Below are 24,378 nucleotides of genomic sequence, written 5' to 3'. Positions count from 1 at the left end.
TGATCACAATAAACTCGTTAATTCAAGTGTATAATTTAAATTTATGATATAATGATAAGAGTTTAGAATTAAAAATTTTATTTTTTTTATAATTTTAAGTTTGAATTTTATAATTGTTAATATAATGATCACTGAAGGTTTATATGATCGTTAATTTTAGGACCCGTAAAATTAGTCGAGGTACACGCAAGTTAACCCGGACATTCATATTAATTTAAAAAAAATTATATAAAACGTAAGAGTTTGAGAATTTAAAAATTATTTCTTATAAGCAAGATTATGATCGATGCCATTCTCTATTCATTTTTATCAACACTGACATTTACCAAATATCTTTCTTAATCACAATGAACTCGTTAATTCAAGTGTATAGTTTAAAAACATTATATATAACGTAAGAGTTTGAGAATTTAAAAATTATTTTTTTATAACCAAGATTTTCCGTCGTATTCTTAAAACCATAAGGAGAATTTCCAAACATTAAATATATTTTAAAGATAAAAGAGGAGTTTTATTATATATAAATCTTGATTTTCGTAATTTCATGGTACCTAATTAGTATTATTGTGAAGAACAATCTTAGATTAATTAGTTCTCGTGTCACAAGACTAAATCCACCTTTTCAATATAATTAAAAGCAATATATGAACATTGAAATCAGAGAACTCATTAATCCAACTAGACTAGCTAAACAGTTCAAACCACATTTCGTCGTTGAAAAACATCACATTGATGCTTGTTATACAGTGAAAACGAAGTTTCAATGAAGCGTAATAAGTCTATAAAACGTCACACAACTCTCTTTTTTTCATGGAGACAGAAGAACATTGGATACTTCTAAGATAGAAAGTGCTTCTAATTGTTTAACAAACTTGTAGTTTCTTCCACTTATTATTTTGTCTTTTAATGTGATAAATCAATGTCCCATTATCCCTACTTGTATAATATTTTGAACTTCTATTTCAATATAGATATCATAAATGTTCGTATAAATATTTTTAGATATATAACCAGAAGAAAATTAAATAGTTATTTCATGTCTAATAATTTTATTTACGTTTAAAAAATTGGATATTATATGCAATATAATACGGCCAGGAAACTAGTATATTATACAATATACTAAAAGATATTAGTTTTTAACATCACTATTCACCTTCTCCTATAACATGTGAATTGAAATAATATCTTTTTTTATTTTTTCTTTGATCCTTCAACTTCTTTTATGTAATTTAACCCTTTTCAATCTAAATTAACATTCAATTGCATATTTTTTTAGAAAGGAAGGTTGAATTAAAAAAAAGGATTGAAGTAAAAAAGTGGTGAGTTTGAAACTTGTTATAAAAGCTCATTTTAGTCCCTTATGGTTTTTAGCTATTAGGTAATCGGTGCTTTAATTTTTAAAAGATCAATTTTGATACCAAATTTTATTTTATTCATTTTTTAGTCATTTATAGTGGATTACGGCGTAGAAATAGAAAATTATTGTTGGTGACGATTACGGCCACCAAAATGGTAGATTTTTGTGTCAAATGATTTCTTATGATGAGGGGAGTTATGATGAGGCAGTTTTTGACCTTGAAAGTGTCTTAAAAAACAAATCTGAGCTTGGAAAGATTTTGAGTTTCGGATTGATTTTGGGTTTTATGTTTTTGAAGGCCATAGATTAATTTAACAAAGTTCATATGGTGTTTTCTAGATGTTTTAGGTAAAAAAAATAAGTTGAAAATGAATTTGTTTGTATAAAAATCTAGGATCCCTGTTTTTCCGACAACCGCAATAACCGGATTCTAGGGATTCTCAGACAACACATTGTCTACTGATACATGCATAAATTTTTCGATTTACATCTGAGATTTTTTTATATAAAAAAACACATTGTAAAATTTTGCATGTTTGATTTTTTTATTATGTTATGATGTTTTAGATTCGATTCTTATTTTTATGATCTTTTATTTTCTTTACTCTTTTATACTTCATTTATGGTTATTTTATTTTTATTTGTTTTCAGGGCATTGCCATGATAATATACATAATCTGTTTCAGTTACCACAATTTTATATTTTCTTAACTCATTTTAAAATATTGATATAACATGAATATTTTTTTCATATTGATAAAAAAATAAATCGTCCTGCAAAGTTGCGTGAAACATTTATCTAGTACAAACTAAAAAGTTGGGGACCTAGCTAGTTTCACTATTTGGACACCCATTAAAGAAATAAAATGAAGACGAACATGATATATGTTGGATTTAGCCAATGTTTATTTGTTTTTGGTGAATATTCACGAGAGTACTCCTAGTTGATGAAGTAACATTATTGCCAAATTCCCGTTCATGCGTGTCAAAACAAAAGGAGAGGAGAGAGATATTGCTCGTTAATTCAAGTATATTATCGTTAATTCAAGTATATTACAGTAACAAGATGTGACATCGGATATTCTAATTCAATCCAAGATTTAAATTATGAGTTTACTAAATCTACCTTAAAATAATATTATTTTAAATAGTTAAGGTGATGAAGAGTCTGTTTTGAGAGTGTTCTTGTGATTATTTTTTAAAGTTTTTTTTATATAGAAATATATTAAAATGATTTTTTTTATTTTTTAAAAATTATTTTTGATATCAGCGCATCAAAATGATCTAAAAACACTAAAAAAATATTAAATTAAAACAAATAAAAAATAAAAAAAATTTAATTTTTTTCATAAGCAGTTTTAAAATGCAAAAATAAATAAATCTAAATTTCAACCTAAAATAAATTCTGAATTGACAAGCTATCAGACTAATCTATACAGCTGGAACAAATTTAATAACCAATCTCTTAATCTCACAATCTCACACAAATTGTCGACATGCATTCGTGCTCCTCTAACATAATCATTCGGAATTAAGCAATAATCTCCCATTATCAGCCATATTAGCTTCAATAATAATAATATAAAAAGAAAAAGAAAAAGAAATAGTGGTAGCTAGTAAGATACGAGGAGATCTTCTCTGAATAAATAAAGGCTAGATTTCAACGTCAATCACGCAAACATCCAGGATTTATGGCATGCATAAATTGTCCCGGTGGTCCCTCGTCCACTCTCGAACAATTATGGGAACCGTTCTTTCCCTCCATCTTTCTTCCTGTTTGACAATCCTTCCACCCTGAAGGATGAGAACTAATTTCTCCTCAACAAATCAGGTTAGGTTTCATTTTTCTAAGCTAACCCCTTTATTTGAGGTGAAGTGTTTGAACTTTGATGACTCGAACTAATTATTAATTTAAGCACGCATCAAATCTACGGTTATAGATACTATGAACAATTAGCAAAATACTCTTGAGAAACATGGTGTGTTAAAGTCATGTTCTGCTGATCTTTGCTAGTGTGGGATTCAATTTTCTCGGTAACATGTTCACATTGGAGGCTATAAGAACATGCTTTTAAGTTTAATCTCTAAGTAATGGTTTTGTTTTGGAGTTGAAAATGATTTTTTATGTTTCAAGTTTTTTTAAAATTTGATTTCAGTTTACGAACTTTGTACCTTTTGAATATTCCATTAAGTTTTCAGAAACTCTTAATTTATTTTATAAATATGATTGGGTTGGAAATAATATTTTATTTGATAACTTTTATTATATTAATTTATAAAATAATATCACTTAAAGTTTAATGCATGTTCACACTGGCATTAAAATATGTATTATTAACGAAAATTAAAAGATACTTACCATAGAGAAAATTAAAAGATTAGTAAATAATATTGAGATATTTAGTACTCTTGATTTTACCGACTTTGAAACTTGTGTGGATTGTATTAATGAAAAGCAAACTAACAAGTCAAATAAAAGTTAAAAATTATATCTAAATATACCTTATTTTATTTGAGAAAATTCATTTGTATAGGACTAAGAATAAACATAGAATTTATCCGTTAAGTAAGGTTGTCACATATAGAAATACCTAGGAAATTATATGCATTGTGCTACAAGTTTTTGTTTGAAGTAAACATATCGACATCATATATAGACTTTTATTCCCTGAGCTAACACACTAAAAATATAGATTTTTATCTATAGAAATACACCGTTAAGTGCATTAGAGTTTAGAAGTATCAAAACCTTAAAAGAAAAAGTTATTGTTTTTTATCAATGTTAGGAGGTATATTTTGATTTATTTATATAAAATCTAATTATAAATTAATTTAAAAATATATTTAGATCTCTCAAATCTAAAGGAAATACCCTCGTTATTCTAAGCCTGGCTTATATTACATGAGAGCTAGCTAGTCAATCGTCGCAGAGCCTGGCTTCTCTATTATTGTATACGTACAAGGAGCAAATGGTGCCCCTTCAGGGCAAGCTATATAATAATCTATATATAGGTTTAGGTTCTAGTTTTCTTGCTGTGGTGATTTTCTTGAATAGTCCTTGCCTTCTCCTCCTCTTGTCCATGCGATTTTCACAACCAACTAAAGCTCCCTTTCTTTTCATGTCTCAGCTTCTCGATCAAATTCTTTTTCTATAGATTAGACGTACACTACTGTTTTAACCTTTTTATATATCCTTTATAAGCACTCGCACACATATGCGATCACCCCCTAGCTCACTGATCGTCATAATTCGAACTCTTTTTTGCAGGCAGGCTCTCTCTTTTTCTCTCATGGATAGTATTGGCTGTCTCACAAAATCTAGTACCATCACTAGCAACAACACAACCCTAAAACTATTTGGCTTCAACATTTCAGAGAACACCCCTACCGTACCTTTAGATTCAAGCAAATCTCCATCTGGGTCACAAGAACCAGAGAGTAGTTTCCAATCCTCCAAAGGGAGGAAATATGAGTGTCAATATTGTTACCGTGAGTTTGCAAACTCTCAAGCCTTGGGCGGTCATCAAAACGCTCACAAGAAAGAAAGGCAGCTTTTAAAACGTGCACAAATGCAAGCCACCCGCCGCCTGGCTTTAGCTTCCTATGTTACCATACCAAATTCCATGTTCTCGACGTTTATTCCATCGCCACCGCACCTCCTTGATCCGGCTGTGGTTCCGGTGGAAGCAGCGAGGCAACAACACGCCCACTCTCCTCCATGGTTTTACAAGTCCTACTTGGGCCGCATGTCGCGTGACGGCCGATACCTTAACGGGCCTCCTTCTATTCCCGGAAGGTGTCTGGATGGAAAGAGCAACTTGGTTTGCAGTGAGGCTGGGCTTCGTGCTAGAGCTTTTCCTGTGAGTGGATTTGCTAGAGAAGATGTTGAGCCTCATCACCGTCACAAGGGATTAGGCTTGGATTTGCATCTGTAGTGGTCTTGGACCAGATATGCATCTATTTTTAGCCTCTCTTGTAATGAATCTGTGCTGTGGTTTCCTCAAAAATATGAAGAAGGAAAGCCTAGAAGTTGCAGGCGGTACACTTTCCAACTTCCAGAATTACTATATATAGTTCATCTTCAAATTTTTCTTTTGGTCGTGTATGCTTTCATATATTGGCAGCCATTAAACGGACATCCTTTGTATTTGGCGTTTAGGAACGATAAGGAAAGTGAAAATTTTAATAGAAATCAAGCTCAAGTCTCAGCATTATAAAAGTAAAACTATTAAAAGAAATTAAAGGAAGAACAAATAACAATTAATGGGTAAATATTTGGTATTTTATGAAATAAGAAGGATATCTCTGGAGTTTTAATCCCATATATTTATCAATGAATCTCTAGAGTTTCAAATATCAGTTGGATTTTTTTTTCTCTTTAAATTTCAAGATATCACGTGCCAGGGGTGTTGAGAATTGTTTCGGGTTTGCAAGGCATGTCAAGTCTTTGGTGAAGGATTTTTTATGGCTGTAAAAATAAAAATAAAAATAACGATGACCAAAATGGACTTTGACAATACACGACAAACTCTTTTCCATTTTTCACGAGGCGCGTAAATCTACACTATTGGTCCTCAATATTAATTTTCTTTTACAATTTAAAGGGACAACTTTTTTATACTTATTTCAAATTGTTAAGAGTTCTTGGGTATTGATTTTAATTGCTTACAATTTCTATGTAATAAACAGCATGGCTAAAGATAGAAATATTTCTAGTAAAAAAATAAATTAATAAAAAAGAGAGAATTTATGTTAACAACTACATTTTTCTACATAATACATGTTATTATGATTTTAATGAAAATCCATTTTTTATTTCCATATAAGTCTTTTGTTAACTTTAACAATTGTTTTATGATTTTTTATTCATATAATTTTCATTTTATTCATTAAACACACACACTGTTTTTTAATTTTTAATTAAAGCTTTTCATGATGTAAAAAATATATATATTCACAATACCTGCATATTTTTTTCTCGTGTAAAAAATTAACTTAGAGTTCTATCTACAATAAACACCAATATCTAGTATATGTTTTATTTTTTTAAATAGAATAGTTAATTAAAAATATTAATGGAATAGCATAATAATTTTTTTTTGATAAAATAGCACAATTTATACATGTCACAATTAAAAAACATAACTTTTATAGCTTGACGCTATTCAGAATAGCGACTTTCAATAAAAAAATTAAATTGACAGGAGAAATGAGAGACGAGAGAGAGGAAAAAAAAAGACGACGAAGACACATTAAAATTCCGATTACGACACGACTGGTACAATTAAATTTTTTTAAATAGAATAGTTAATTAAAAATATTAATGGAATAGCATAATAATTTTTTTTTTGATAAAATAGCACAATTTATACATGTCACAATTAAAAAACATAACTTTTATAGCTTGACGCTATTCAGAATAGCGACTTTCAATTAAAAAATTAAATTGACAGGAGAAATGAGAGACGAGAGAGAGGGAAAAAAAAAGATGACGAAGACACATTAAAATTCCGATTACAACACGACTGGTACAATCAAAAGGAGACAAATCCAACAATATCAAGAAATGTCACAAACAGTAACCCTAATAGGTCATTTTTATCTTCCAAAAATAAAGGGTGACTCATTTGTTTTTGGTAAAAAGTGTAACCCACTCGGGGTCATCACTAGTGACCCTTAGTGTTTTTAGATTTGGTTTGTTGAAATTTTTTAATGATATCAGTGATAGTATAATCGAAGTTTTGGTGTTTTTTCAAGATTTGTTTTTCGTTATTTTTCTTTGTTCTCTCTTTTACTCATTTAAAAAGTTTTGTTATATGTTGTTATTCTAAATAATGATAAAATATAAAAACCACGTTTTATAGCGGTGAGAGGTATGATTCATCCATTTTTTTATAATTATCTTATTTTATCAGTACTTTTTAAAAATGCGCTAAAAACAAAAAATGGCCATTAATTACCTGGTCTTGTTTGTATTCTAATTTACAAACATTTGGATGTATCCTTTAAGAACTGGGGCCTGAATTGAAGTCCCATCTGCATAAAAAGAACAAATACACTCCTCCGATCGATCTCGAAAAATAATATCCAGATGTACCAGTTTCTGTGGAAAGGAATCTACTCCACGTGTCCTGAGTGTACCTGTGTCTCCATTTCATCGGACCTTTGATTTTCCCAGCAAGCAATCTCCTAGGGGCCAAGACTGGTGGCAGGACGGTTGAGCAGGAAGAATTTCTTGAAATGATGGCAAAATCGAAGGGATGGATCCGATCACCTACGCAGGATTATAGGGCTGGAGTGCCGGTAGGGCTTAGTGGTTAGGGCAGGCATGCTACATAAGGCACGATCCCTCAAGGTTGACTTTTACTATAGCTATACAAAGTCTAGATGGTTAGAACTTACTCGTGGATTGGTAGGACTCCCACTTGGCCACTTGGCCATCTAAGAGTCCTAGTCTTGAATTTTCTTGTCCTACGCTAAGACCTCGTATTTCAAGATGGTAATGTAGTCCCTCGACTCTCTGTGGTGGTCAGTTTGGTCCCTAATGCCACCTACAAACAATTAATTGCTGACCATACCACTTGTTTGGAATAAATAAATAAATAAATCAAGAATTTGAGACTCTCGTATTAAAAGAAAATTTCAAGATTGAGAATAGAATAAAAGCTAAAGTATAGTTATCAAAGCAGACAATTTTCTCAGATTTCATGCAACTACTAAAATATGTTTTTCTATTTTACATGTTATTAAACATGACATAACACAATTTTTTTAATAAAAGACTGTTGATTAATTTTTAGTTATGTATGAGTTTTAAAAAAATCAACTGGAATTCATCTGATTTAGACATGGTGAGTCAATCCGTTATTTAATAAAAAGTTATTAACATTTCTTTAAAAAAACATATATTATTTTAGATTTTTTTTAAAATAATTTTTTTATTAACTTTAATTATTCTGTCGATTTGTAATCCAAATCTTACATCCATGCTTTCACCATTTTAAAGATTTATACTTCTTTTTAATAGCTTATTGTATATTTTGATTTCATTCTATCAAACTAAAGTAACATAATGATGAATAACATATAATTGATGAATATTGTAAAAAACAAAATGATAAATGCACGAGTTATTTGGTATCTTATGCCTGTTTAAATCAATTTTTGCTTTTGTTTTAAAAAAATTTGAAAACAAAAATATAAAATTTGTTTTTTTTTTAAAAAAAAAGGCAAAACCTTAACACCGTTGGGTTTTTAAGTTTTTTAAAATAAAAAAAGTAATAGTTTTGTTTATAAACAGAAATTGTAATAAACAATCCCATAACGTTAATTATTTTATTTTTTCTATCATGGGCATAATTCTAACTAAATTTTGGTTTCTTTATAATAATGCGACTCCGTAAAGTTGGCCTAGCGAAGAAGAATTGGGACTTAACAATGTGTTTCTGTTCAAGATTCCAGGTTCAACTCTTGCCGAGTGCAGACAATTTCATGAGGCCATTGAAGTTGGTAAAGTCTATGAATTAATTGTGATGTATTTGCAGGAAACTCCTTGCCGGGAGTCTGTTCATCGCAGGAACAGTTGGGCCTCGGCCTGGATAACGGTGCTAATCCAAAAAAAAACACAAAATATCCATAACGCGTGCTTCCCTAACCCAAAACACAAGCTGACTTACAAGTGGCATCTCCCTGTTCTGTCGTCTTGAACACCACGAGAAGATAGATTTATTTCATGGAACAGAGATTTGAGAAGCTCAATTGTCTTTTGTATTTCGTACTTTGTACCCTTTTAAAAAACGAAAAGTAAGGGTGTATTTGCAACTGAAACAAGGCAGCAATAACCAATTAATTATGCCAAGAACACAAGAGGTTACAGTAACATGGAACCCAAGTACTCATGGCTGTCTTCGGTTTGTAGTAGGTGAATCGAAAAGCCTATCTTTAATCCGTGGGTCCAACAATCACTGTCATCAATTCATCATTATCGCTTTCATCACACCTCCATCCATGTTATCTAATTGACAATTTATCCCCAAGTCTCGTTGTCTGTCAACATCCTCCTTGTGTTGGCTTTACACATCTTGAGCTAGTTCATTGCATTGAATCCATTAATCTAGTTTTTTTATGTTGTTAATGGTGGAGAGAATAAAAAATAATTGAGATGTCAAGCAAAATCTACACTGGCTAGCTCTATACCTCTTCCTTATCCTTTATTATATTTGACGATCGTATTGGAGGTACCAAAATGAAAAGGGAAAGGTTAACATGTTCGATTCTTATTTTATTAGCGAGGTCAACTCTTAACAGCCTCTGAATAATTACTCCATTAATTCTCTTGATGGGCACTGATGAACTGTCATTTGAATCGGAGAAATAAGTTTTTGGTCTTCCCTTTTGATTTTTATCAATGCAGATTTAAGATGGTATTAAATGCTAGATGCTTTACGTTTAGTATCCTGGCAAGTGCTTTGGCTTCTAATTTCGTTGGGTTGTCTTCTTCAAATATGGTAGGAGATATAAAGGATGGTTAACATGTGAAACACATAGAAGAGTGCCCTTCTTTTGTCACCTTCAATCTTCCTCTTCTCTTCATTGCCATAGCCAACGTGGTTTGTGTAGCCACGTTAAACTTTCCAGTTTCTTACATCATAGGCAAGGAAGGGTACCTTCCCCTCCCCCACACACCACCCCCAGCCATATAGGCACAAGCCACACGAAAAGAAAGGAAAGTATCTTCAACCTATCATCAATGAGGAGTATAGCGACCTGCTACAGTGAACATGCCATCAAAGTTTCCGATTCATATTGCTCAGGTCCTTCAAACCAGGCCTATGTCTCCCCAAACATTACATCTTCGATCCCAGATACAGTTTCCTGTACATACAAAGTGAAACTCTCCCCTCAAAAGCACCTCTTGATCACCCTCACTTGGTGCAACAAATTCATATTCCAAGGCCTCAACATCAATATTAGCAGTGATAACGTCTCTTCTCCTTCAAGAAAAGGTGCTGATTCCGGCCACCAGCTTCAAGAAATTAAAGGCACCAGCGCATTCCAATCTCGCAATTCAAAGATTGAAGTCTTTTGGGATCTGTCCACTGCTTATTTTGATGCAGGCCCTGAGCCGATCAGAGGGTTTTATGTTGTTGTTTTGGTGGACTCAGAATTGGGTCTAGTCCTTGGAGATATCAATCATATTGAAGAAGTCAGCACAAACTATTCGAAGACAAGACTGCCATCACCGAGGCCCTCATTGGTTTCTCGAAGTGAGCATTTCTCAGGCAAGACAATGTATTCAACCAAGGCACAATTCTGTGATACAGGAAAGGCTCATGACATCTTGATAAAGTGTGGTGGAGATCAAGAAGATGGATCAAAGAACCCAGTATTGTCAGTGTGGATTGATGATAAGAAGATTTTCCAAGTGAAGAGATTAAGGTGGAATTTTCGAGGGAATCAGATAATATTCTTGGATGGTTTACTGGTGGATGTGATGTGGGATTTGCATGAATGGTTCTTTAAGGAAGAATCTGGGTGTGCTGTTTTCATGTTCAGGATTAGAAGCGGGTTGGATAGCAGGCTATGGCTGGAGGAGGAAGACAAGAATCTGGAGCACAAGGGACAAGAGAGGCCTGAGTTCTCACTGTTGATCTGTGCTTGTAAGAACCCTGGGTGATTCTTTCTTTGGACTGTATAATAGAGCTAATCCTCCTCTCATCACCTTGTTCTAATCAAACAACCTGTATTTACTGGGATTTGTAAACTTATGAGATACACAGCAACTAGGCTAACTTTTCTGTTTGTTTGTGTGATCATTTCTTTTATTCTTTTTTTTTTTTCTTTTTTAATATGTATATATGATTACATACACATGGAGTGGTCGGAGGCCGGAGCCATTGCCCACTGTAAAAAAATTTTTTCCCTTTGATACTGTGATAATTTGTGTTTTTTTTATCAACCCAAAAAGAAAAAACTGTTTCATTAATAGTTTCTTATGTCTGTTAATTTAGAATTGTGATAATTTTTATTTTTTATTTAATTATAAAAGAAGTTGTTTGTTGAGCAAAATAATTTTTATTTTTTCACTGACCTTCACATAATTAAGTTTCAAATTTTAATTTTATAAGAGTTAAAATAACTTGTTTTTTATTTATGCCAACCTATTTTTTATTTATTTTTCATCTCATAATAATTTTAATTAAAAATCTATTTTTTTAAAATTATATCTAAAAGTGTTTTTCTTAAATTTATTTTTTTAAACCGCAATCACAAAAACTTCAATACCCAACACATATTTAAATCTATTAATTTTAAATCATAATCACAAAAACTATTACTATATTAAAAACAATAAAATACGTGGTTGATTGTTATTAGAGGTTGAGAAAGTCACATGACCACTTCATGCACTTAATTAATGTTTGATGGATAATTAATAATTTCATTCTACAGCTCCTTAATTTATTATTATTATTAATAATAATAATGTGAGTGTTCGGGTTAACTTGTGCGCACCTCGACTAATCCCACGAGCTCTAAAGTTAACGACCATATAAATTTTCAATGATCATCATATTAGCAACTACAGAGCTCGAACCTAAAATCACAAGGGAAACAAACCCTTTAGTCTCAAGTTCTTACCACTAGGTCCCTACTAGATGGTTTCGTTAATTTTTTATACCATATTCAAGTGGCACCAGTAATTTAAAAAATGGTTCGTTATCATCATCACCAACGAATCACTCAAAGCTAAAAATCTTAGTGCATATAATATAAAATAAAAACACAAATAATTTAATTATGCTTTTCCACTCATATAAAAAACTTAAATATATATTAAATGAGAAGAATAGTTAAAAATCCATATTAAATCACATGAAGAACCACTTATTATTGTTAAAAACCTCTTATTACATAATAATTCAAGAGTGGCTATTTAGAGATTTTTAAAACCAACAAGCCTGTACTTGCCGGCTACAGCTTCTACAAGCCAGCAGCTAGTACTCAACGTTTATGCTTCAAAGCTGAGCTCTTTGATTTATTGGCTCTCTCTCTTCCTCCAAGCAACTTAAGTTTATCTCTGTATCCAAAGTATCCAAAACACATAAAGGGTTAGTTCATTTCTTCTTTACCAAGCTTTACTTTTTGAGTTTCAAATATGGAATGCCTTATCTCTTTCTCTCTCCTTTTGAACTTACCATGTTTTAACTCTCTCTCTCTCTCTCTCTCTCTCTCTGTATTGTGTTTGTCAGCTCAGAGATTAATGGAAATGGGTTTTCTTTTTGGAGCTTTAGTTTGTGAAAAGTTCAAGTCTTTTTTAGTGCTTAAGTAGCAGGAATTGTAGTTACTTAGCTCACAAGATTCTCTGATTGTTATGATGTTTATGGCCATTCCCCTTGGTTCTTGCCTGTTGGCAGTTCATACTTTATAATTTAAAGAGCTCATTAATTAGATGGTTTATTGGTATGATTGAATTGAACTCTTCAGCAAATTCTCACGTGAATAAAACATATACAGTTTTAATAATTTCTATGCAAGATTAATATGATTGAATCATAGACAGGCCATGGACGGCCGGGCTGATACGGCTGAGGACAAAAAAATCTGCCTTTGTCTCGTTCTCCGTCAGCCTAAAGATTGGGTCCTTTTCAAGCTGATTGGATAAGAATCCTTCATCGACGTCAAATTGCCATTGAAGAAAATATTTGGATAATGCAGTGAAGGATTACGTCACTGCAAGCATATGGAAAACGACGAAATGGTGTCGCATGTACTTAGATCATTGCCTGGCTGTGGGTCGGATGGAAATCTCTTTGAAAGTACCCAAAAAAAAAAAAATTAAGATGCTGTTAATATATTTTTTTTTAAGTAGAAAAACAATTATATGAGAATTTAAGTAATGTAATATAGTTGACTTGACAGGTTTAAAAATAATTTGGACAGTCAATAAAAATATAGTTTGATTTTTTTAAAAAAAATCAAGATATTTTTTTTTAAATATTAAAATGACAATATATTAAAGCAGCTTGAAATAATTCGGGTTAACCTGTCAAATCTTATACTTAGATCATGAGACCCTGATAACCTTATAGAAATCAAATAAAAAAAATATTAAATTCAATTCTCAATCAATTTGATGTTAAATGATGAATTAAAAACAAAATTCAACTAAAAAATAAATCGAGTCAACTCGGGTTAACCTGCCAAACATGTCATAGGTCAGATCAAAATTTTCTTGGATGTAAGAAAAAATATACAGGTGTTGTTGATGTGTTTTTTTAGTAGGAAAATAATTGAAATATAAGGGGATTAACCTAATGTGATCTAGTTGACTTAGTAGGTCTAAAAATAACTCGGACGACCGATTAAAATATAATTTTACTTAAAAAATAAAGATATTTTAAAAAAATTAAAATGACAACATATTAGATCAACTTGATTTAACTTGTCTAATCTGTTAACCAGGCAATGAGACCTTGATAACATCTATAGGAAGAAAAAACAATTATTAAATTTAATTCTCTATCAATTCAATATTGAATGATGAAATTAAAAAAAAATCAATTAAAAAGATAAAAAGAAAAACCCGAGTTAATCTAATTAACCCGTAAAAATCACAATTCGAGTTATGAGATCATGATAACTTTATAAAAAAAAAATTTGAAACTCAATTCCTAATCAACCAAATGTTAAAAGATCAAATTGAAAAAAAAAATTGATTAAAAATGACAAAAAAAACTCGAGTCGACATGGTTAATATACAAAACTCACGACTCGAATAATGAGATAAAAATAACTATATAAAAAGTAAATTGAAATAAATTATAAAATTTAATATTCAATAAATATAATATTAAAAGATTAAAAAAAAACTAAGTTTGAGGTTGAAAAAAAAACATCATTGAAGATCAAAGCAATAAACCTGTTCATTGCTACATTTAAATGTGAAGGACTTTTAATATATATATTAATAGTGGATGCTTCTATAAAAGATTCTTGTACCCCTTAGGTTTTTAATCTCCTTTCTCATATCCCATAGACATGCAATTTTATTATATATTTTTTTAAAAAAATCAAGATAGATTTTTTTAAAAATTAATGTTTTTAGATCATTTTGAGATACTATCTTAAAAATAATTTTTTAAAAATAAAAAAATATATTTTAATGTATTTCTAAATAAAAAATACTTTGAATCACAACTACTACTACTACAATCTCAAATAAATCCTTAATAACTAACCTGATGTCAGAAAAATAAAAATGTATTATTTTTTTAAAATAATATCTTTAATGTTTTTCTTAAGGCTTTGAAACATCAGTTTAAATTTGAAACATCAGTTTAAAAGTTTTTAAAAAAAAAAATAGGTTGAAGCTCACTCATTTAATCAACTCGAGCTTCAAACTGAGTTGATGTAAATTGATTCTTGTAATCATGGTTTGCAGCGGATCATCTGTTTAAATTACCGGTGGATTTGTAATCCAATATGTCGGCAGTATCCAATGCAGCAGGCTGCCTGCCATGTGTAAAGTCTTGGAATAGCCTCTTTCCATTGGTGATGACATCTTTTTTAATTAAAACAAAAATCAGAAAAATAATGGAAAAAAGAAAACCCTTTTGCTTTTTTCTTGCAAATGGATAAAAAAATTAAAAAAACTCTGTACCCAAAATCAAATGATAACATCATCTTCAACTCAATGAACCTTTCCCATGATCCTGTTTTCGATCCCACAAATGGATGGCTCTTGATCCACCACAAAACACCAGTCAAAACCATCGTCTAGAATCAAACGGTAGATCTAGAATCCAATGTGATTCAACAACTTTAATCCCTTTTCAGAAGGGACCCACCTCAACAATAACGTTGTAGTGGGAAACTATTATAACAAAAACCTAAAAGGGTTTCCCTTTGTCTCTCTGTTTTTTTGACCGTTGCAAAATCAAATTCTTTAAGCAACTCGAAACCTTGAAACTACCAACAAGAATTAAAGAACAGAAAAAAACAGAGAACCAAACCCATCAACAATGGCAGATACTAACGGTTCTCTGAATCAAACCTATCAACAAAACCCTAGTATGCAATCTCTCTTTCAAGCCCTTGATCCTATCTCTCTCATTCTCTCTCAAAATTCTGCAGATTCTGATCATCCGGTGCCTTTAAGGCTGACTACAGAGAGTTATATCATGGAAAGAGGGCCAAGATACGGAGCATATGCCGATTTAAGAGAGACAAAGCTAAGAATGAAGATGTTAAGGCAACAAGAATACGAAGAGAACGATATTAGACAGACCCCACCGAAGAAACAAGTGAAGTTTCTAGAAAATTTGAGGCAACAACAATGTGAAGAGAATGATTTTAAACGAACCCCACCAAAGAAACAAGTGAAGTTTCAAGAAAACTTGGGGAATTCAAGAAAAGGGCTCTCTGTTTTGGCTCAATCTGTGCCTGATTTCTCTGCTACTTTAAGGAAAGAAAACCGGAAGCCACGGCAGGAATTGACACCTCCTTCAAAGAATGTGCTGAAAATGAATAATGGGCTTTTATCAAACTCGAGAGGGAGTAAGTCTGCTAATGCAGGAGAGAAAAGGAATGGTGGGTTGTTAATGGCAAGGAAGAGTTATGTAAGTGTTGAAGAGCTGAAAGGATTGTCTTTGGCTGCAGCAAATGCTATTAATGGTGAAAACAGAGGAAACAGAGGAGGTAGAGGTATTGGTACTGGCAAGACTGTTTTGGGGTATAGACAGTTTTGAGTTTGATCAATCTTGTTGCAGTTTCTTAATTATTGTGAGACTTGTTGATCTCTAAATTGGGTTTCGTTCTTTTCTTTTCCTAGTTGGATTTGATTTGATGAAGTTTTTATCACTGCTACTGCTATTTCTGTAAGTTGTATTCTTTGATTGGTTGTTGATTAGGGATCTGTGATTGTAAAGCTCTGGATATAATCATGTTTTACATATGATTATAATAAGTAATACTGGAGATACTTTGTCTTTCTACGATAAAATTGCTTGTTATTATTTGCACAGCAACTGGGTTTCTTCTTTTGTTTTCTTTCTTCCTTCCCTTTTTGGCTGTAAAGCCATGGGGAAGAAGACACTCTTTAATGGAACGGCCAACAAGCATCCTAAGAGAGAGTTCACTGCATAAAATGGAACCTTGAGTTCATTTTCCAAACTTTGCCTCGATGTCCTGTATGTTTTCTAATGATTGCTGCTTATAACTAGCAATTGATGAATATGGAAGCACACAATTGCATGAAAAACAAGCAGGTCTGCTACCAATACCATTTCAGGTTTGAATCCAAAAGAGAGAATTTCTAACAGATGCATTTGTGAAGGTGTAAATGGCATGCCTGTGACTTTACCATGAAGCAACTTGGTCTCGGTATGCCTTGTATAGGGAAAATAACGTTCGGTAATTGATCTGGAGAAGAACGCAGGAAAAGTGGTTGTTTTGTGTGAAACCTAATTATAAACAGTGCTTTTTTTTCATGGGTTTCACAAAGTGATCAAATCTTACAGGATAGCAACTACTAAGAAAAATTACGCAGAAGACCATTTGAAGCTGCTTTTCCATTTGAAAAATACTTGCTCATCTACAACATCTAAGAGCCCTATTAAATTAACACCACCCGTCGTTTTGGACAAAAAAAAATGCCACTCATGGTACACACAGGTTAAGTAGTGGCATCATAATAGAACAAAGTACACCTACAAATTCCAGTACGTTAGCCACACCTCAAAAGGAATCCACCCTGCACCACTCCCAAAGGTCAACAGCAATTTCCTCAACCAAAGTCTGAAGGATGTCCCAGTCAATTTCTGCACCAGTTTCAAATCCTTCAATTTCAAAATCTGTCCATTTTCCCAAGGAATGACTCATCTCCCAATCTATTATCTCATCAGGTATCATCCCAGCAAAGTCTGACCACCTTCTTACCTCCTCACCTATCTCTTGAATCAACATCTCTACATTCATGCATGAAGGTACTCTTTTCCATGCTTTGAATCCAGAGTAACAGTACCGGCTGTATTTTGAATCTAAGCATTCAATCTCACAATCAAGAAGAAACCGTCTGAGTTGAATACCATCTTTGCTGTCTTCAAAACCAAGAAGGCAATTAAGATTTTTCCACATGGCACCAGCAAGAGCTTCATGTCCATCAAGCAGAAGGGAACCGATGAGAAATCTCTTCATTCTATCTGAATTACATAGAGTTGCATTACCAAACAAGAGTTCAGTATTCAAGATAACCTCCTTGGCATGACTGAGCTGATTTCCAGTTAACCCTCCACCAGCAAGATTGATGCTCTGTAATATCCTAGAAACATGGTTGAGAAGATCAGTAGCTATCCTGCTACCTGTTCTCCCTGGTATCAAAGAGGTTGCACAATCCAGAAGATCAGCATGAGTGACTACTGGTTGTGGTTGATCATAGGAGTAATCCATGGAGTCTAGCAGCATCCTGCATCCTAGAATCACAGGCCAAAGTTTTATATGTAAAGAGTTCAAAATATTTGATATAAGATTAGATTAAATAGTGGTGAATGAAAACATAACTTTTTTATCTATTTCAGAAAATTCATATTCAAGGTTCCAAGTTGTTCCATAAAAGAATGCTCATGAGTTTCCTCATTCTGCATTATCATAAAATTCAACTTTCTTACCTGAACTATCATCCAGACTGCTTGAAAAGCAACTGTCATTTGAGAAAGACGCTTCAAGCACAGATCCAGGACTAAGATGATCGCCATCAAGTGATATTCCAACTGAATTCCTCCTGATTTTTCCTTCCTTCTGAGCAGAGTAATAACACAAGCTAGATTTGTAAGGTCCAGAAATTGCCAAGGTCCATTAAACACAAAACATTGCATAAATGTAAGGGATGAACCAGAAATTTATTTTAAAAATCACAAACCTAGAACATAAAACACCATCAAGGAAAATCTAGCTTCATATAAAGCCAAATGTTAATTTCATGATAATGCCAACCTTAAGCCAAATATGAAGTTCAATATAGAATTTGGTAACATTGGCATACATTGCAACTACTTCAACAATTTCACCAGTTCCACCACATGAATTCCATTTATAATCATAGCATACAGGTTTAGGGTTCTTAGCCTCAATATGACCTTGAAATCCTAGGATTAGTTCCATGAATCCTAGTATTTCTGTTCTGTCTATGCATTTCAACTCCAACAAGATCTCTACCTTCTTTGACAATGCGAACATTCCCCATTGCCTCAAAATACTTAAAAAGGCAGCTTATCATTGCAGCCAATAACTAAAATTCAAATGTCTCAGTGCAGTCATATTATTTTGAACTGCGACCATCAAATAATGCATTATGTTAATTTGAAGATTTGCTTGCTGAGGCGATCACTTCAGTGAACCATAGAAAACACCATTTAAGACATCCCTTTGCCTTGCAAACTTTCAATCAAAGCATGTTTTGCCTTCTGACATCATTGGATGCTACCTATAAGCTTATTCAATTCCCACAAATGCTTTCACTCCATTTCTATTAGCTTTGTCCTACGATGTACCATCTTCACCACATCCAATAGTAACATATGTTAGGAATGAGCACCTACAAACCGTTGGACTTCAATTCATATTCTGTACATTTTAATTTATACCCAACTCTCAATCACCAGCTCTACCCACTCTATCTTAGTTAAAAATGCCCTCTTTATCTTACATTCTCCACACCAGTCCGCTGCCTGTTTCCCATATTTAATCATTGTTGTGAAAACCCAGAAAATGAATAGATAAACAAGCACATAAACAAATTTAACATGGTTCGGCTAATTTTCCTACATCCAAAAACTTCCACCATTATTAAAATAACAGTACAACTTCTAAGAAACCCTTCCAAGAAAATAAACTTCTCGATAAATTAAACCCTTCAATTAATCCTCCTAAGAAAACCCTTCAATAAAACCACTCAAATAGATGCTTTAAATGCCATGCAACAAAATCTTCAATTCTTCATACAAGAGTCTTCTAATAATCTTAGGGCCAAAAACTTCTTATATTACTAACCTCTATTTGTAGAGGTTATAGAAACCCTGCTGCTTGTTGCACAAGGAATCCATACTAAACAAGAAATCCCTCTAAATAATGAAACCTACACTAAATAGGAAAACCTATATAGTTTTTACTAATTGGAATTTGATACTTGATATTCAACAATCAAAAAGTTGCTGGACTTCAGTTACCATGACATTGGCTATGAAAATGTAGATTCTAGAGAGTTGGACTGCACTTTTTGAACCTAATCTCTATTATAAACCAATATTTTCATTGAAACCAATTGAGAGGGAGGGAGAAAGGAAAGGCCAACATTTTCATTGAACCGAATAGATACAGGGACTTATTTTGTTTAATAGAAAATAGAAAATAGAAAAATGAGGACAAAACCAAAAGAGTTTCAACTTCAAAAGCCCTACATCTAACCATTGACAACTACTATCAACAAGATGCGCTGTATGGTATACAAATTTCAAACAGCAACTCTACTATTCGGCAAAGTCAAATTTGGCAAGCTTCCTAACTCTAACTATAAAACAAAGACAGCAAGCAATGGGATGTTATTCATTGAGAACCCCTCGAATGAAAAGGCAATCATTAAACAATTTCACTAATTTCTCAGTTTTGTTTGTCTTGATTTTGCCAATTGTATAAGAATTTCAGCCAACAGAAGGAAGCCCCAGAATCAGTTTTCTCCACGCAGGCGTACAGGCTAAAACAGTTCAAAATAGTGTAATATCAAATATGTAGAGCTAATGTAGGCACCAATATCAGAGGGGGAATGACATTGCCATAGTTTTGGTTTTAAGCATTGATGCTTAGTCAAGTCAAAAACCAAAAGTAAATATGAACACAATGTCTGGACCATAAACAGCTTAATAAAAAAGACATCACGATGCCAAAAGATAGAAAACCAACCTCGCAAGTTTTGTCTGCATTAAAAACATGAGCATGTGGAGACATAGGCTGATCTGCAGTTAAAGCGAATATTAGCTCCTGAAGAATCATTGCAGTGGATTTCTTCAGGTGACTGCCTCCACTTATCAATTCATCCTCTTCTTGAGAGGCTAATTCCTTCAATTTTTGCTCTAAAATAGTGCTAAGCGCATCTCCTTTCAATGGCAATTTATTCTGCAAAGATGTTTTGCCATCATTCTCATCCAACACCAGCCTCCTTCTTTGGTAAGAAGCGTTCTTATCAATTTGGTGACTCCTCTCTTTCAGCCCCAAGGAAACAAAATTTTTGTGCCTCAATGGAGAATTAAATGTAAAAGATGCGACATCATCCTCCCTACAGCAATTATTTTTATTACATTCTCCATTAAGTGATCCATTTTTTATACATGCACAGTCCATGGAGCGAGAGCTGGATGCAACCTCTTTTCTACTCACTATATCAGACTTGGTGTTCCTTTGTCTTGTAGACATTGGATTAGCAAATCCAGTACTTTCAACTTGAGCATTGACACTGACTGTCCTCCTCTTGCGCACTGGGCTCCTAAGCTGTGACATGGAATCATCTCGTCTGCTGCAAACTTTTCTGTCTTTGTCAATTATAGAATTATCAGCTAAGGTAGATGCCCTTGGCCGGCCACGACTGATTATTCTTCTGTTCAAAGCAACAAAATCTGTAGCCCCACTAATAGCATTTGCAGATGATGAAGCTCCCTTGCTTCGCAGATTATTTATTTTGGCCCTTGATGGAGTTCTATTTCTGCTTACAAATATCTCATTTTGAGTCTGGATCCTCTGCTTAAATGTAATAAAAGATGACTCTTGCTGTTGAGGTCTGCACTGCTGGCTTCTCGATTGCCGCTGTGATTGACCTTCTTGAGACAGTGGTTTGATAACTGTGATGGTTTGACTTGGTACACGAGTGTTATCCTGTTTTTTCACAGCGATGGACTGTTGGTCCCAATGTCTCTGATAAATTACATTTCTTTCTTGATCAGGAGTGGATGTGGGTAACCTAGGCTTGGTCATTTCTGATTCATGGGAGGACAAATAATTTGAACCCGTGGATGGACAAACAAACTGCTGCTCCTTCAAATTGGGTTCGTCAAACAAATTACCACAATTTTTGTAAGAAGTTTGCCCTATAAAAGATTTACCCGCACCCTCGTTACAATCTTCAATATCTTGTTGTTTCACAATGTTTGGTAACATAATTCCAATCTCCTCTGCCAACACTTCATCCCTGGGACAATAATTCACAGAACTTGAATAAGTAAGAGCACTTTTTGCCCTATTGGTAGCTTGCAACCCAGGTTCCAAAATTCTAGTAGCAGCATCAATCAACCTAGACGTCCTAGATGCATTCTTGGAAGAGGAATTCCTCGGACTCTTAACTGGTGGTGCAAGCTTTGGATGATGATGCTTTCTAGACCTTGACAAAACACCCTTCATTTGCAAGGCCTCAGCTCCAAACCTAGTCACTGCTCGTCTCTCAAACTGTCCTGTCTTTTGAAGCTTTTGAGGCCTAGATTCAACCTTTTCGCTCCCTTTCACCACATTCAAACCATCCCTATCAGATCCACTGCGGCATTTGTTAACAAATTTCTCTTCTGTAACATCACAATCAACAGAATTTGAAACTTTCTTGTGCTTATCTCGATGAGCAGCTGGCAAAGAATCAAGGCCCATCAGCCTAGCAACCAAACCAGGAGCTCTCATTTCATGCTTTTGCACTACCATATCACCATTACAATTTTCATTTTTCTTTACATTTGGAAAACCCCCTTTATTCTCATCAGCAATCTACATTTAAAGCACAGACAAGAACCCTCAATAAACTACAGAATAAACAACTTAAGCTCAGTCACAAAGTTAAATCTTTCTTTAGTTAGATAAAAGTAAATGTCCCTCAAAAACATCTATGAAAATCAAGATCCAACTTTGGAAACCAAAATGCGTACCAGGTGGAGCTTTGTTTTGGGCCTCTTCTCATCCCCTCCAAACTTCTTTGATGGCTGTTTTGCACGAGCTGAGCAGCAGCAACAACACAGGCATTAAACAACCAGAGCAATCAAATTTTAAGGATTCTTGGTCAAATGGGTATTTTTGGTTTTGAGATAAATGTACTGACCTGCTGGAAGCAATTTCCTGGAGAAGAGCTTTTTCTTAGCAAACCTCCTATTCCAATCAAATAACTGAAAGAAAATACCAACACAGCCACCAGGCCTATGAGCCTTTTTCTCTGTTATCGCTAAACATGTCCCTGCTGTTTCATTCATCTCTCCAAGAAACCAAAAATCGCTCTCTTTCAAAACCAAACACACCCAAATCTCAAAAACCATCTATCTGGCAAACCCATGTGAAAAAACCCCTTCTTTCCAACAAAACAATGCAATGTAGCTAACCAAGTTAAGTTACCCCAAAACAGCAATAGAACACCAAGTGAGCAAAAAACCAAAACGCCCTACAATGATGTAATGGGAAGGAGTGAAAAGGACAGGAGAAAGCAAGAGAAGACAACCAAGAAAACCCTGTAGACTGTAGAAACTAGAAAGAGAAGAGAAAAAAAGTAGATTGGCCTACCTGTACTATTCCGTTACTCAATAGTAGTAATAGTATTATATTATCTACATGTCTTAAAGTAAACAACAGGTGATTCTCTTGAACAAAGAAAGGGAAAGATCAGTGAATGAAAGATGTTGATGACGGAGAATAAAAAATGAAAAGACGTGAAAGAAAGAGAGAATCATGTGAGAGATTGGATTGTGCGCAGAGACCAAGAAAATGAAGCTCGAGGGAGTGAGAGAGGGACTGACAATGTTTCGTATCAGAGAAAGAGTGAAAAAATTATAAGAAAAGGTTGTTCTGTTCTGTTGCTTCTGAGCTATGAAAAGGGCTGGTCATTCGTCTCTGGGGAGAGGGAGGGAGAAGGAGATGACGCACGCGCAGTCTAGTGATTCACGGAGGTGGTCAAACGTGAGAGAGCGGCATAGGCTATAGATACTGCTGTGTCTGTGTCTAAGTGACCAATGCTCTCTTCCATGTCACACAGTTTCTTGTAGATTTTTGGCAAGACAGCTAGCTGGTTACCATTATTTGTTTTTGGTAAATTATAGAAGGGAAGAATGATGTTGCTCTTAAGATATTTTCTCACTGTTGAATCGGCTTTGATGTATAGAGATTACCATGCCACATTGAGATTAATCACATCAACTGTCATGCTATATTATTATTAAAAATATTTAAATAAAAAATATTATTAATGACTTGTTGACAAATAGCTAAAAATAAAAAAGGGAAATCATCGTCCACGATGATAAAGTCACTATTGATTGCTTTGTCGGTGTTTATTTTATAAAATATATAAAAAAAATTATTAAGATCATAAAAAAAAAAATTATAATGTTATCGACTAGAGTAAAAAGAGAAATTTTTAAATCTTTTATCTTGGATTTTTACCTGACGTGAGTCTTTAATAAAATATATAAAAAAAATCTAAATGATTGTTTTTATTTTAAAAAATTAATATTGAGCGATAAAATTAAAAAATATATAAAATAAAAACTAAAAAAAGATGTCAAGCTACGTAAATTTTTCAAACCAGTAACTCGGAATACTAGATCAAAAATATCATATATAAACGATGGAACTTAATTCTCAATAAATCTAACATTGAATGATGAATTATCATTGTTGTTATTATAGCTATTATTATTCTCATTGTTATTATTATTGTTGTTGTTACTACTGTCATTGTTACTACAGCTATCATCATCAATGCTATTATCATTAAGTAATATTATCATTATTATTATTAATGTTATTATTGTGATCACTATTATTACCATTGTTAACCTTATTATTGTAATTATTAGTATTGTTATTGTTAATACTGTTGTTATAATTATTATCACCGCCACCACAACTAATATTACTATTATTTTTATTCTTATCACTATTGTCGTTATTATTATCATTGTTATAGCCATTTTTACCGTTATATATTATTGTTGTTGTTGTTATCAGCA

The 24,378-nt window shown here is 33.1% G+C and overlaps 4 protein-coding genes across 5 annotated transcripts; 3 read left to right on the top strand and 1 right to left on the bottom strand.

Moving 5' to 3' along the window:
- The first annotated feature begins 4,349 nt into the window (after nucleotides 1-4,349).
- LOC18099476 (zinc finger protein 6) lies at nucleotides 4,350-5,456 on the top strand. The gene has a single exon (XM_024588843.2). The coding sequence runs from the start codon at nucleotides 4,576-4,578 to the stop codon at nucleotides 5,293-5,295; it is 720 nt and encodes a 239-aa protein (XP_024444611.1). The 5' UTR covers nucleotides 4,350-4,575; the 3' UTR covers nucleotides 5,296-5,456.
- A 4,653-nt stretch (nucleotides 5,457-10,109) lies between these two features.
- Nucleotides 10,110-11,036, top strand: LOC18099477 (uncharacterized). Its single transcript, XM_006383372.2, has one exon. The coding sequence runs from the start codon at nucleotides 10,110-10,112 to the stop codon at nucleotides 11,034-11,036; it is 927 nt and encodes a 308-aa protein (XP_006383434.2).
- Nucleotides 11,037-15,254: 4,218 nt separating this feature from the next.
- On the top strand, nucleotides 15,255-16,364 carry LOC18099478 (uncharacterized). Its single transcript, XM_024589130.2, has one exon. It carries the CDS (start codon nucleotides 15,385-15,387, stop codon nucleotides 16,108-16,110), a length of 726 nt encoding a protein of 241 aa, XP_024444898.1. The 5' UTR covers nucleotides 15,255-15,384; the 3' UTR covers nucleotides 16,111-16,364.
- A 538-nt stretch (nucleotides 16,365-16,902) lies between these two features.
- Nucleotides 16,903-23,455, bottom strand: LOC18099480 (uncharacterized). 2 transcript variants are annotated; one of them, XM_024589129.2, is made up of 6 exons: nucleotides 22,934-23,455; nucleotides 22,482-22,814; nucleotides 22,312-22,379; nucleotides 20,315-22,153; nucleotides 18,028-18,157; nucleotides 16,903-17,832 (listed from the first exon to the last, which is right to left on the bottom strand). In XM_024589129.2, the coding sequence occupies exons 2-6, from the start codon at nucleotides 22,690-22,692 to the stop codon at nucleotides 17,099-17,101; spliced, it is 2,982 nt and encodes a 993-aa protein (XP_024444897.1). In that variant the 5' UTR covers nucleotides 22,693-22,814; nucleotides 22,934-23,455; the 3' UTR covers nucleotides 16,903-17,098. The 2 variants fall into 2 exon arrangements, with proteins under 2 accessions (XP_024444897.1, XP_024444896.1); XM_024589128.2 differs by having other exon boundaries at nucleotides 22,482-23,455.
- Nucleotides 23,456-24,378: the final 923 nt, after the last annotated feature.

This window comes from Populus trichocarpa, chromosome 17, assembly GCF_000002775.5.
Source record: "Populus trichocarpa isolate Nisqually-1 chromosome 17, P.trichocarpa_v4.1, whole genome shotgun sequence".
Lineage (NCBI taxonomy): Eukaryota > Viridiplantae > Streptophyta > Magnoliopsida > Malpighiales > Salicaceae > Populus > Populus trichocarpa.
This window is presented reverse-complemented; position numbering and strand designations above follow the sequence as displayed.